Source organism: Rhamphochromis sp. 'chilingali', assembly GCF_963969265.1.
Source record: "Rhamphochromis sp. 'chilingali' genome assembly, chromosome: 7".
Classification (NCBI taxonomy): domain Eukaryota; kingdom Metazoa; phylum Chordata; class Actinopteri; order Cichliformes; family Cichlidae; genus Rhamphochromis; species Rhamphochromis sp. 'chilingali'.
This window is the reverse complement of record NC_137934.1, coordinates 36,985,694-37,001,206: the sequence shown is the minus strand read 5'-3', so window position 1 is coordinate 37,001,206 and position 15,513 is coordinate 36,985,694. Positions and strand designations below refer to the sequence as shown.

General features: G+C 40.9%; 1 protein-coding gene across 3 annotated transcripts in view; it reads right to left on the bottom strand.

Moving 5' to 3' along the window:
• ptprz1b (protein tyrosine phosphatase receptor type Z1b) overlaps window positions 1-15,206 on the bottom strand; it is a 73,413-nt gene extending 58,207 nt beyond the window's left edge. For all 3 annotated transcript variants that reach the window (XM_080886051.1, XM_080886052.1, XM_080886053.1), the window contains exon 1: window positions 14,871-15,206. In XM_080886051.1, the coding sequence (XP_080742177.1) occupies window positions 14,871-14,934 (64 nt within the window). In that variant the 5' untranslated portion in view covers window positions 14,935-15,206. The remainder of the gene's footprint in view (window positions 1-14,870) is intronic.
• Window positions 15,207-15,513: the final 307 nt, after the last annotated feature.

The following is a 15,513-nucleotide window of genomic DNA, read 5'->3' as shown; positions in this document are numbered from 1 at the left end:
TTTTATTCTTTTATTTTTCAGCCATTCTGTTGTAAATTTACTGCTTCAGATTATTGTTCTCGTGCATGACCCCAAGCAAGGTTTAGCTGTTGACAGATGACCTCACATTTAACTCATAGAAAAGTTTATGATTGACTCAATGACTGTGAGATGTCCAGGTCCTGTAGCTGCACGACATGCCCAAATCATCACACATCCACCCCCGTGCTTGACAGTTGTTATGAAGTGTTTCTGCAGATATGCTGTGTTTGGTGTTAGCCATTATGGCCAAACATATTAACTCTGGCCCTTTGTGTCCAAACCTCATTATTCCAAAGGTCTTGTGGTTTCTCTAGATACATCCTTACAAACCATAAGCCGCGCTTTTATGTTTTTGAAGAGAAGAGGCTTTCTCCTGGCAACCCTTCCAAACACGCTTTAATTTTTTCATCTTTTTCTAATTGTTCTGTCAAGAACTTTAACATTTAGGATGTTAACAGAGGCCTGTAGAGTCTGAGATGTAACTGTTGGCTCATTTAATAAACTACATCATACTGAACAACTCTAAGAAGAAGGACACAATAGTAGATTTGCAAAAATTCAGAGCTCGTCTCCACCCTGTGAAAGTTTGTGGGTTGGACATAGAAGTGGTAACAAAATCTAAATATCTAGTTTTACCACTAGATAACAAACTAGACTGGCCCCTGAATACAGACAAACTATACAAAAAGGGGGAGAGTCGCCTCTTTTTGTTAATCTTACATTCATCTTAAATTTGACCTGAGTGTCAAACCAACATCCAAAGCCAAATTGAGGCATTCAACCATAAACTGAACACTGCTAAGTGAAAGGACGCAGTGACAAAAACTGCCCTGACGGATCTCTGATGAACACACTACATCCGCGTCACATAAAACGTGACACCTGTTGACCTCAGCGTCAGAAACACAAGCCCAAACACACACACAAACGCACACAGGCACATACCACCAGGGGCCATCTTATAACTTATATAGCACTCAGCTGTGTTAGCCATCAGCTGGTTAAATTAGTATGCATGTCATCTCTCACCGTCTCACTATGTCTGTTTCCTTATCGTACTCTATCAGCCTCGGTCTGATTTCCTGTGTGTCATACTGGAAACTATGCACAGGTCCATTAGCAGGATGGTTAAACAGAACGAAGATTTAAACAAGAGACAGCTTAAATGTTGGTTGTACCACAAGCACCCTGTTATTTACAAGTCTAATTAAATATCCATTAAATGGTTCAATGAACATCATTTATTAAACTGTCCATCTAATAAAATCCCAGTAATTTAATTACTTATAGATAAAATGCAGATTTTGCCCAGTTTTGCCTAGTTCTGGGACCTTTTCTGGTCTTTCTGTGTGTTGCTGTGTTTAAGATGTCTCACATATATCTATGTCCACCTGAAAGAATGAAACCTCAGAATAAAGTCCACCAGTGCAGGTTATGAGTTTAAGAGATTAGGCTCCATATAAAATGGAGGATATTGTTTCTGTGTGCTAAACAAACCAAACATTGTTCCGCAGAGAGTCAACGACATTAAAAGCGCAATATAAAACCTTATCACAAAAGCCTATCATTGCACTCTGTGTGTGTGTGTAACAGAGCATGTAGACTGTCTTGCACTCCAGCTGTTCTGAAAGAGGCAAAGAAATAAGCTTTGTGAGAAAGTGTGTGTATGCGTGTGCATGTGACTGGTTTAGAGGTGACCATGAAAATATGGGGCCCTGTCTTGAACAGCTGGGAAAGGGAGGGTTAAAAGACACATATGCAGACACACATACACACACACACAGAGCGTTGACACCCGACTATGTCCAGCCAGATGAGGTATCACATATTCCTTTCCTGCCATTTGGCTCCATGAAAATCTAATAAAACCAAGCTTGTTCTGTAATTTAAAACTCTTCTCAGCTTTAACCAGTTTCATCTACACACCGCCTGACAACTCAAAAGTGGCTGCTGGGTCTCCATGGGACAAAAGCTTTAGTGTGTTTCAGGGTGCGGACTGTACTATAAGGGAATCCCCACACTGGCAGCAGGAGTTAGTAATGTAATCAGAGTTGCATTGAGTTAAACATTTTCTTTCGCCTGTGCAATATTCTTGTTTACTGCACACAATAAATTGAATGACAATATCATACGTAGGCAGTGTCCAGAGAGCAGCAATTACCACAACAGTAAAAATTAATGAGCAGGTGTCCTCTTGCTGTATTTTTCTGTTATTCTGTTAAGATTTTTTGTAAACAATTCCTGGAATATTTTAGATGTAGGCTCAGATGGCCCCGCCCCTCCCTGAGCCTGGTTCTGCCGGAGGTTTCTTCCTGTTAAAAGGCAGTTTTTCCTTCCCACTGTCGCCAAAGTGCTTGCTCATAGGGCGTCATATGATTGTTGGGTTTTTCTCTGTATGTATTATTGTAGGGTCTACCTTACAATATAAAGCGCCTTGAGGTGACCGTTGTTGTGATTTGGCGATATATAGTGAATTGAATTGAATTGAAGATGGGCACAGGAGGAGTGTAGCCAATTTGATCGACAGGTGGATGCTTTCTAATCCTTTTCGGCGTTTAGTTGTAGCTGCTGAAAAACACTGTAAGGAGTCAACTATACGATATTCCCAAAAATAAAATTCTTTTTTTAAAACTTATTATTGTGCATCCAATTAAATATCACTATTGCTAACTAAGCCAGGCTAGCATTAGCTAATAACCCCCCCAGCACTACTGTCTCAGACATATATGATCATATCTAGTTAAAAAAAAAATAATCTAATGACCTCAATGGCAAACTTGAGATTAAGAGAAATAGCTTTCAAATCAGCGGGGATCACCACTCTGGCTGGATCCATCTTTGATATACAGTATATTTATTTATATACAGTACTTTATTATCTTCCTGTTCTATTAAATTAGGATTGAGAGAGCTCTTGTCTTGTTCATTGGGCTTCAGTATAATCTTCTAAGTTAAATGAGGTAAGCTCATAAAGCTATAGTGTTAAACTCTGAAAAAAAGATCCCAGCCTTGGGTTAAAGCCAGATGTTAAGAAGATGAATGAGCATGTTCTCTCCACTTTTAGCCTGCAGCTGGGATATTTCTGATGAACTGTGAGTAGCAGAGGCCCTGCAGGGGACTGACCTCAAATTTTTTCTCCTAGATAAAAATCAAACTAGCAGGTCAGACAGGAGCCTTCTTATCCAAAGCCTATGAATAAATGCAGCACATGAAAGCATATGCTCTCTCTCTCTGGCACACATACACATGTGAGTACGTGTCAGATCATTTTCTTAGTCAAATGAGGTGAACACACAATTATCAAAGGAGATTAAATAAGCCATGACACACGTATTACCAGTAACGAATGAGTGATGTGAGGCGACATCTAGGACACACATATGTATGCAGGAAGGAGCGCAGTGGACTGAAGGAAAGCAGCCAGTTGGCACGCACAACTGTTTATCTGTGTGTGTGTGTGTGTGTGTGTGTGTGTGTGTGTGTGTGTGTGTGTGTGTGTGTGTGTGTGTGTGTGTGTGTGTGTGTCCGTGCTTAATGTTTCAACCCAATTCCCGTGTTCCCACTGGTTATGTGTTGTGGTTACTGTTGTGTACATGTCCACCTTAGTCATCAGCGAGCTTTGTGCGTCCATGTGTGTGTGTCTCACTAATCTGCCCGTTAGAGCAGTGAGATGTACCATTTCCATCTGCTTGGCACAAACTGAGAAAATACCACACAGCATCTTTGGATATGCGCGTGTGTGTGTGTGTGTGTGTTTGGAATATGCGATTAGTAGTCTGTAGTTTAGTGGGGCCACGTTGCACACTGATACATCTGTTTGTGGTTTTAAACAAAGATCATCTTGAAGATTTCCTAGGATCTGCAAGATTTGTTTACTCGAGGAAAGCTAACAAATCTGAATGCACAAAAAGGACACAAGGAAAAAAACATATGGCTTCTTGAAGGCTGTTTTGTTTTCTCTGAGAATTTTCTGCTCTAGGTTGGTTAAATCTTACGTTATGTTACGACACAGACCAACAACATCGCACAGTCTTGTTCATCTGGTGATTCCTTAAAGCGTAATTGTGGAAAAACTTCCCTATCAACAAGTGTCGAGACTCATTGTAGAGTCTATTCAGCATGCTTTCCATAAGCATTCAGCCTCAATCAGCAGAGTTCCCATGACAACAGTTCACAGCGTCATGACAACGGAAGAGCCCCTGATGGCGTGCTGAACACCCTGACTTCCTGTCGGCTTCCTACTCTGACTCTCTCTATCTCCATGGATACAAAACCATCCCCTCTCCTCTCTATTTTTCAGGGCAGGATCACGCCCCCAATTCTTCTCCTGTTTAGCAGAAAGCGCTCACACACAAACACACATAGGCTGGAATAGCAACACAAAAACACATGGATACACTTACAGACTTCAAAAACAATCCCTACACATATACATTTGTATTTATGCACGTATACAAAGGTATTCAAGGGCTGTTGAAAAAGTGTTCAAGCACACAAATATAGGGGAGACTGCTCCAAGAGCTCACCCAAATCTTTCGATTCAAGAATCTCTATGTGCACGCAAGCATGTGTGACTAATGGGGTGGCTGGCTGGTGGGGGTTAATCAACTTTCAAAAAACTCATTGGTCACAGCAGCAGCAACTTAATGAACGTTCCCACTGGAGAAAAAAAAACTTAATGCTCTGCTCAAATTCACTCAACCTCTACTCTTCCCCTCTCTGAATTTTGTGCTTGAAAAAGTAAAAGCTAAATCTCCTTTAACTTTCAATACAACCACTTTTTTGCTCAGTGCCAGGGCCCTGGGGTGCCCTGACTTCCTTAAGGCTCTGGATGTTGTAGGTCTGTCCTGGTTGTCACCTTTCTGCATTATTCAATTAAATTCAATTTTATTTTTACGGCGCCAAATCAAATTAACAGTCGGCTCAAATTGGATTTGATTATTTAAGACCTTGTATGTTCCAAATCATATAGCTCAAATTAAAGCAACTGAGGAATAAAGGGGTGCAACAAACAATTAATATACTGATTAATTTCAGTGTCACATATTATTTTATCCATTATTCCATTTTCTTTACATCTGAAATTTTTGTTGTCAATAAAAAAAAAAAACAATACTGTGCTGTCATGGTCAGTCTAACCTCTGATATAGGTCTAAGATGCCAAACAAAAGTATTTGCAGTTATAGGTCTATCAGCAGCACACATAACTAAAGATATAAATTGGTATTTAAATAAAAGTCAAGTCTGAATTACACTTTAGCATAAAGCTTAACTTTATTCAATTATCTAACTAAGAACTGTCCTAAAAGTGTGATTGTGTGAGTTCAGAAGTACAGAAACATACTAGAAAGGTACTCCCTCTCCAGAAGCCTTGGTCCTTGTGCCAGCCTCTTAAAAAAACCAAAAAAAAACAACAACAGTAGCTTTTGTATGTGGGCAGAGACAGAGACAGACGGCCATTGTCAGCTGCTGTAACTTCAGACAGACTTTCTCAACTGGAGAGACCACAGAGAGAGCATTGGCATTGGCATTGTATATCTGAGCACTGGTTTCACTGGCTTAGTTACTCTCTTCCTCTCCTTTTCACCTTTTGTCCCCTCTTATCCAGACATTGGCCTTTTTAGATGCAAACTCCTCTGATCCTTATCTTCATCCTCTTATCAGCTCCTGGACATTTTCAGACTTAAAGCACTAAATGGTGAAGACAAATTTACCACCATTTCAAGTCTGTGACGGCCAGTTGCTGTGAAGTGACAAAGTAACATGGGTTTGAACTTCTCTTACTCTCCAAGTCACCTAGCATCTAGATACCACACAAGAAAGCCGGGCATCTTATTTCTCAGAGAAACATTTAACCACACATTGCTGGGCCAGTGCAAGGCAGCTGGATGGTTGTATTTCAGGCATGATGAATCCAATCCCAGGTTCTAAAGAGGTAGTGCTGATGTTGCCAGTATCAGTTGTAGCAAAAGAGGAGATCATTGAAAAACTGAAGAGCACTGAAGGCTTTTCTAGTTGGTAACCAGAACTCGTCTTATGTTATCAGCATTGTGTTGCATGGTTTTCAGAGAATTCATAGAAACATTAATGAAATGTTGATCCTCCACCACGTTACAAACACTGCCAAAGCCACGGAGAAATGTAGCATTACTAGCTGAGGTCAGAGTTGCCATAACACCAGACAACTGAAGATATCTGGTGAAAGAAGACTTTCACCTCTGCATAGAGTCACTTCCCCAGCAAACTAAGTTTCACTAAGGTCGCTACAGGTTATACTTCTTGGAAGGGGCTGGAGTTTATTAGTGAAGCCGGTCAGCTACAAATCAGAAGGTTGGTGACTTCCCAGCTACAGTGGGGCAAAAAAGTATTTAGTCAGCCACCGATTGTGCAAGTTCCCCCACTTAAAATGATGACAGAGGTCAGTAATTTGCACCAGAGGTACACTTCAACTGTGAGAGACAGAATGTGAAAAAAAAATCCATGAATTCACATGGTAGGATTTGTAAAGAATTTATTCGTAAATTAGGGTGGAAAATAAGTATTTGGTCACCTCAAACAAGGAAAATCTCTGGCTCTCACAGACCTGTAACGTCTTCTGTAAGAAGCTTTTCTGTCCCCCACTCGTTACCTGTATGAATGGCACCTGTTTGAACTCATCATCTGTATAAAAGACACCTGTCCACAGCCTCAAACAGTCAGACTCCAAACTCCGCCATGGCCAAGACCAAAGAGCTTTCGAAGGACACCAGGAAAAGTATTGTAGACCTGCACCAGACTGGGAAGAGTGAATCTACAATAGGCAAGCAGCTTGGTGTGAAAAAATCAACTGTGGGAGCAATCATCAGAAAATGGAAGACATACAAGACCACTGATAATCTCCCTCGATCTGGGGCTCCACGCAAGATCTCATCCCGTGGGGTCAAAATGATCATGAGAACGGTGAGCAAAGATCCCAGAACCACACGGGGGGACCTGGTGAATGACCTGCAGAGAGCTGGGACCAAAGTAACAAAGGTCACCATCAGTAACACACTACAACGGCAGGGAATCAAATCCCGCAGTGCCAGACGTGTTCCGCTGCTGAAGCCAGTGCATGTCCAGGCCCGTCTGAAGTTTGCCAGAGAGCACATGGGTGATACAGCAGAGGATTGGGAGAATGTCATGTGGTCAGATGAAACCAAAGTAGAACTTTTTGGTATAAACTCAACTCGTCGTGTTTGGACGAAGAAGAATACTGAGTTGCATCCCAAGAACACCATACCTACTGTGAAGCATGGGGGTGGAAACATCATGCTATGGGGCTGTTTTTCTGCCAAGGGGACAGGACGACTGATCCGTGTTAAGGACAGAATGAATGGGGCCATGTATCGTGAGATTTTGAGCCAAAACCTCCTTCCATCAGTGAGAACTTTGAAGATGAAACGAGGCTGGGTCTTCCAACATGACAATGATCCAAAACACACCGCCCGGGCAACAAAGGAGTGGCTCCGTAAGAAGCATTTGAAAGTCCTGGAGTGGCCTAGCCAGTCTCCAGACCTCAACTCCATAGAAAATCTGTGGCGGGAGTTGAAAGTCCATGTTGCTCGGCGACAGCCCCAAAACATCACTGCTCTCGAGAAGATCTGCATGGAGGAATGGGCCAAAATACCAGCTACTGTGTGTGCAAACCTGGTAAAGACCTATAGTAAACGTTTGACCTCTGTTATTGCCAACAAAGGTTATGTTACAAAGTATTGAGTTGTATTTTTGTTATTGACCAAATACTTATTTTCCACCCTGATTTACGAATAAATTCTTTACAAATCCTACCATGTGGATTCATGGATTTTTTTTTTCACATTCTGTCTCTCACAGTTGAAGTGTACCTCTGGTGCAAATTACTGACCCCTGTCATCATTTTAGGTGGGGGAACTTGCACAATCGGTGGCTGACTAAATACTTTTTTGCCCCACTGTATATGTTTGCCGCCACAGATGCATTTAAGCCTAAACCATGACCTTATTAGGAACATAACCAACTGAAACAGTGAATCGGAATGAGACAACTGAAAATTAAACACTGATTAAAAACGAAACTAAACTGCGAGAGAAAACTGACTAAAGTTTAGTTTTAAAATATAGAAACTAAGTTGGTTTTTTTTGTTTTTTTTTTATCCTCAATCATTCCCACTACCTCTTTGTGCAGGTTTTGATGCCCTTTTATCTTTGACACTTTATGCATTTTTAAATCACAACTGACAACAGCAACCAAAGTAATTTGTGAAAAAAAAAAGAAAGCTCTGACTGACATAAGCAATTCATTGAGCTGAGTTTCCTGTTCAGGCCGCTCAGTATCAAAGAGATCCGTCAGTCCTCGTGGCACAGACCAGCTCTAAAATAGCCATGACCAAACGCTGTCACAGTCGCAGCAGAATGCGTCTGAGTGGATTAAAGAATAAGAGCACTTACGAGTATAATGCTTTAGATGGAGGGGCCAGACAGAAAAGTAGCTGCGTGAGTGGGGAAAAACAGAGGGCAGGAAGAAAAATTATCAAAGTAGAAAGCAGCCAATCATTTATTCAGTGCAACAGCTGTGGTTTTTAGCAACACCAACCCAGCAGTGGCTACGGACAGTTCTTCCTACCTCTGCATGTATACTCAACATTCAAGTTTGGCTTTCAATACGATTTGCTGTACAAAGTCTGCAGAACACAGAAATGTTAATAGATTCCTCAACTTTCAGAATGAATCTTTTTTTTTAATGCAATATCATCCTCTCCCCAGTGTGTTGTCAAGAAAAAAAGAAATCAGATTTTATATATATATATATATATATATACACTTTTTTTTAAATCCCAAATGCCAGACAGTTAAGAAGGCTTTGGAAAATCTTTCTAACAAGATTTATTTCCCTCAGTGAAGATTTTTATTTCGTTGGTTGACCAAGCTTGACTCCACCAGCCTGCACACGTGTGTATGAATGTGTGTGTGCATGTGTGTAAATTAGTGCGCACATAATCTCATCTTAAGTATGGAGTTAAAGGTAGATGGAGACTGACAAACAGACTTTATCTTAAATGCAATCCTATGTACAAAACAGCAGGGCTCCGAAATAGAAATATGTAGTACTTCTATGTTATGTTGATGCTGACACCAACTAAAACGCTCAGAGGGTTCTGGATTTTTAAATTAGGCAGTGACCTGATTTTTCTATGAGGTATCCTTTAACATTGCCTCAAATAGATACATTGGATATCCAAGTTCATTTTTAATTTTCAGTTTGATTCAATTTCATTTATGTAGCACCACATTATATTAACATTATTTTGTCAGGTGAAGACCCTACAATGGCTCTGTAATCAGTGACAACAGAGCAATCTAAGAGGTCGATCTGCTCAATTCAGTTCAGTTTTGCCCACTATTGACATCACTGCACAAGCAGTGAACCTGAAAGTAAAATCAGGCAGAGCTTATAGTATAGTATGTGCAAATAAATGAAATTATCAACATAAATACATTTATTAGTTTAAATTTTTATTCATTTAGGTCTGTAAGTTGTTGGACAGTGAAATTTCTTTTTTTTTTTGAATGTGTGTAATTATTTCTTTGTTCATCACCACAGTGAATTTTAAATCAAACATTCAAGATTTGATTTGGGTGCAGCTTTAATTCAAGGGTTTTACAAAAGCACTGTAGTAGTTGTATTAGTTGACTCGAAGTGCTGAACCTGCATTCAGTAACTGTTTGCTGGAACAATGAAGTTCAAAGATATGTCCATGTGAGTGAGGGAGGCCATCATTAGGCTGAAAAAAACAAAATAAACCTACCAAAGAGAGAGCAGAAAATAAAAATGTAGAAGTTGGCTAATGTATTCTATATTCTTAAAAAGAAGGCATGTACGGGCAACACCAAAAGGCCTAATGCCACAGAGGACAAAGTGGATGATCACAGAGTTATTTCCAATGTCACATTGTCAAGAACAGAAGGGAAGTATCTCATTGTAATTGGTTCGTTGGAGAGATAAAATTAAGACTTGCAACTTAAACCAGTATGTTTGGAAGAGAAAGGTATGAAGGAAGGAAAGGAACAGCTCATGATCCAAAGCAGTATTATGGCACGTGCAGGAATGGCTCGGCTAATGTGTATATGATATGACTACTGATAGGAGCAGAAGGATGGCCTGTGAAGTGTACAGGGTGTACTTTCTGTTCAGATTTAGTCAAAACTGATCTCCAAAACTAACCAGACAATGTTTCACAGTGAAAATGGATACTGACCCAAAACATAATGCAAAAGCAACCCAGAAACTTTTCATGCCAAAGAAATGGGATATTCTTGAATGACCACAGCAGTCACCTGATCTTGACCCAAGGGAGCATGCTTCAGTTACTGAAGACAAAACTAAAGGCAGAGAGACCCACAAAAAAAACAGCAACTGAAGGCAGCTGTAGTAAAGACACAGCAGAGCATCTCAAGGGAAGCATGTTATGTGTATGTGACTTCAGGCAGTCACTCACTGCATAGAATTTAGGCCCACATATTAAAAATAATCTTTATATTTAAAATTATGTTTGCTTGTCCAATTACTGTTGAGCCTCTGCAAATGGCTCTCTGTGTACAAGAATGGCTGCAATCCTTAACAATGAATCCATTACTTTTGTAAAACCCTTCAAATTAAAGCTGAAAACGTGCACTGTCTGTCATGATTTAATTTAAGGCTGGGCCATATCATACCATTCACGGTATAATGTTGGGCAACGATAAGAAAATGAAATATCGTGATATGGGTAAATGCGCAGTGCCTTTGTTTTCATACGCACATGGTGGAAAAAGCATGGCGGCGACGGAGAATGAGAAGGGCGAAAGCGGATCGTTGAGTGAAACGGATGAACCAGAATTGGTTTGTAAAAATGCTGCAACTTCAGTGGTGTGGAACTGGTTTGGCTTTCGTCCGTCAGATACACAACAAAGCACTATTTTTGGTAGAACATGCTAGCGGGCCGTCGTTATTGCCGTGTTTTTTGGAAAATACGGCACACTTAAAATCAATCCTTTGATTTTTCTGAAAATCGACAGTGCAGCTTATAATCCCGTGTGCCTTATGTATGAATTCTGGTTGTGTTTACTGACCTCGAAACGATTTATGTGCTACACGGCGCTGGAAAATCTGTCAAATGTTTTAGTACGACTTTGCTAAGCTACGAACCTGCACAGCTTATCGTGGTGTTCAATTTGCCTACGAAGATTGATAAAGTAACAGATTTAATGTCAATATGGTTGATTTTAAAGTTCGCTTAAAGAACTAATTTTCATTCATTCTTAATTCTTAGACTTGTCACAGAGCCCAAGAGAATGATCACAACCCCTTGGCAAACTCCGGTCACCAGCGAAAAATGGGCATTGTCCTGCTGGTTAGCAATTGGTTGTTGCACCTTCTGAAACGTGTTGGTTGCACTGATAAGGCACAGCTTTTACATTGAAGGAAAACATTCTCCGTTTCTGGTTTGGATCTCACTTTTTCAAGTTTCCTTATGGCTCAGTGAGCAGTTGGCAACAGTTTGGAGACAAGGTGGTGTCTTCATTCAAACTGAGGGGACACAGGGACAGTCGTATGCACTGTATGTATCAGTTTATGTATTATATTCTCTATAAACCTCTTATTAGAGTCTTCGACCATATCTAATATGAGCATCAACCACCATAGCAATAAATATTCTATAATGTATATTAAAAAAAAGGAAAAAAGGCAACAGATCTCATTTAAAAGTAAAAATTTTAAATCTAACTGTTACAGAAGAGACACGTCTATTGTGCATTACCATCTATTTGACTGATTCGACTGCTTCTTTTATATAATTGATGTGTTTACAAATGGAGCATGCTCAGTTCACTAGGGGTGCCAGGATGTACGTGCCAATATTTTGTAGCCAATTACTATTACACCATCAGGCATCCTATCCTTATGTCACCGGATGCAACCCCTTTGGTTCAAATTCCCAGAGTGCACTGGCCAGCCAGATGGTATCTCACAAGCACACCGTACAATTCGCTGAACACTTCAGAGATGACAGTGCATGGTGCTGTAATGCTCAGATTTTCTGCACAGGGGGCTTCATGAAATTCATCTGATGATCAGAGGAATTTTGATGAGATTAGTACACACTACACTCACAGATCAAACACACACACACACACTGATCAATAGCATGCAGCCTGTTGCTGTCTCACTCCATCTAACTATCTGTCATGCACTGCCAAATCTATTACAGCCACAGTGCCTTTGCTACTATTTCCAAGCTCAACACTAGAGCTAAACTCAATACAAAATGATTGGTGGTACCGCGCAACCAACTGCAGAACCAAGCTGGGGAAAAAAGCATCAGCTACAAGGTGTTGTGTTTGGAAAGCTGAGTTTAACGTGTGAGCTGAGCGAAGCCCAGAGTGCTGTGAAGTGGTAAGAGCACCAGAGGAGACAACCACCATGCTGAGCTGAATCAGATTAGGTTTAAATCTCTAACCAGCAGGATCACAGGATACTAAAACTCCATGTTATGGGGGTTTCCAAACACTTGGTTCTTCATATGTACAAAGCCAAAATGTTGTATCCAAAAGGGAACACAAGCTCACATCCTCTCCTTCCTGCTAAACTGCAGATAGAGCATGAAAGGCAGCAGGTGTGATACACACTGAGAAGTCAGATGTACGCTGTATGGAGACTGTGCTGTTAAAAAGCATAAGGCGCAGCAAAAAGGACTGTGTTCACTGCTATTTGTATGTGTGTGTGTTTGCACGGAGGAGTGTGACAGCAAGGCTGAGCAAGAAAATGTGTGTGATGTTGTGTGGTGTCCAGGCATATTGGGAGACAGATGGTGGGGGGAGACGCTGTGCTTCCTCGAGAGAGGGGAGACAATATTTCTCTCACTATGTATCTGAAAACATAAGCTTTCACATAAACATTCAAAAAGCAATGGACCAAACTGCATCAGATAATTGCAAAGAGAATCAACAACAAGTGGACGCCAACAACTTCATCTCAAACTTTGACCGTGCAAAGGCTTTTCTTAGAAAGGAACTCCTCTAAAGTTCAGTAGAAAATGATCTCAGCCGATCACACCAAATCTCAGATGCACAGATCTCTTTATTCCGAGCATCTCCATTTAATTAAGATATGGCCTTTACCCTGTGGTGACAGCAGGTGGTGGAAGGAGTTAAAGGCCGGTGGAATTTATGCAGATTCTGATCCTCTTCTTCTTCTTTTTTTCTTGACATGAGAGCAATAGCAATTGCACTGCTATTATTGAATTCAACCATCCAACCAATCAACCATGTAGTAGAGGAAGATTTCAGGTATCTTCCCTCCCTCGTACCATCTATCATGATGCATCTATTTCTGTACAAATTTAGAGTTTATCAAATTAAAAGAAGGAAAAAAAAGAAAGGATGTCATCAGAGAAAATCTCATCAAATGGGAGCAGACAGGTTTGTGTTTCGGGACGTGAAAACGTTTGAAACCGTCTGATCTCGGCTTAATAACTGGACCGTCATGGGATTCTGCCTTTTGAACAGCCGATTTAATAAAAATCAGTTGGATAACCTCATTAAGACTCAACCTTGAACAACTGACTGTTTGTTATGAGGTCAAAATCAACGTTTTTCAACCAGCTTCAGACAGAAGCTAGTTGAGATTGGCAGGCGTCCCTCTAAGTAGTTCAAAGAGCACCTCAGCAAATTTAGAAACGTCTTCATTTCATTCTTCACTTTTGAACTTTTGTTGAAAAATTCCTGACTCTGTGCCAGGAAAAGCCCTCCTGGGGCCACTTCAATTTTACTGTTTGCCTCAGGTTTTATGATAACACTTAGATATGCCATATTGGTTATATTTCAGCATCAATTTACTACTATAATATATTTCACAGTGAACGAAAGTTACCATCTAAAGCTACACTGTTCGCTTTAATTCATGTAACTTGGCTTTGCTCCATGAGGGGGCTAGATCTTGGAACTGCCACTAATCTGGTTTTGATGAAATCTGAACAGATCGGATGCTTATGTATTCCAGTTATTAGTCGTTGGTAATGTGTTTGCAGTCAGGATACACAGAATTCACAGTTTCTTCCCCACCTGTTACGCAAATCTGTACCAATTTCAATACACGAATGAGTATCTGTGATTTGGCATCAACAAGCTATTAAGGTGAGGTTAAAATGAGCCAACAAGGTCAAAAAATAATAACTGAGGTGAGTAAATGTTAAAGGCGTGAATTCAGCAGCCAAACCAAAAAGTACTTTCAAACATTATATAGAACCGTACTTAAACCACAATGTGCTAAACATTAAGCTTTCATATGGATTCCCGCGTCTTCCAATTTAAATGAAAATGTAGATTGTATCTACATGTTTGTGACTCAGAGAAAGCCCAGTGGAATCCCGTCATGTCACTGAAAATGTTGATTAATATTTATCTTCTCAGATGCGTTTAGAAGACCGCGAGCGTTCACCAAATAAAACATCAAACACCGAGCGCGCTCACAGCGAGCATCACATTTCATTCACTCTTCAACTTGTCTTTGAAAACGCTTCAACACGTCTAAAGCATGATCAGGGAAACCGCTGCATGCACTGCGCACGCTTCCTCTGAAACAACAATCCTGAAACCCCGAGAAGCCAGCGGCAACATGTGTAATCCTTCTGTCTTTTCCACCGATTGCACATTTGGAAACACGGGCTGAAAGTGTGCCGAATATTCCGGGGGAATAACACGGACCCACCGCTCGGTCTTTAAACGGCGTTCAGAAACATTCACGGCATCACTTGTCAGCCACCACAATCACTTAAATTGGGATTCTTATCATTTTCCTCCTCAGTTTCTTACCTATTTGGATGAAAAGGAGAAGCAGAGAGAAGATAATATGGGTCCTTAGAAGTGCTGTGTCCATGATCTCAGCACGCGAATCAAGCGCAAACAGGCGGAATGTGAGCTTTTAAGGGACGGACAGCGGGTCGAGTGCGTAAAAGATGCGTTAAGAGGTCATCATTCCGTCTCTCCAGCCTTGGACTGCGCTGGCGGGGATGTCGATTCGGATCGTTGTAGTTCGGCTCGGGTTGGTTCGGCTGGGTCTGATTTGAGGAGTGCGGGCTCGCTGGCTGGTTGGACGATTACGGACGCGCATGTACATCGCAGTAAGAGACGAGCTGTGCGCGCGCGCCGCCCACTGCCATTAATGGAAATCACTGTTTCGCTCCTGCGAAATTCCTTATGGTAGTAGGGACATTATGTGTGTGTGTGTGTGTGTGTGTGTGTGGCATGCGACTGTGATCAGGCTCTTATATCCCAGGGCGGCAGTACAACACATAATACAGTATTCCTCCTATCTACCCAATGAGATCTTGGTAATATGTGGCACTGTGGGAATGACAAGGATATGCAGTAACTGTACCTGTGCTCTCTAATGTTACAGTGCTGTATAGTGACACACTCATTTCTCACTGCATAGCTCACTTTATTGATTTTTTTC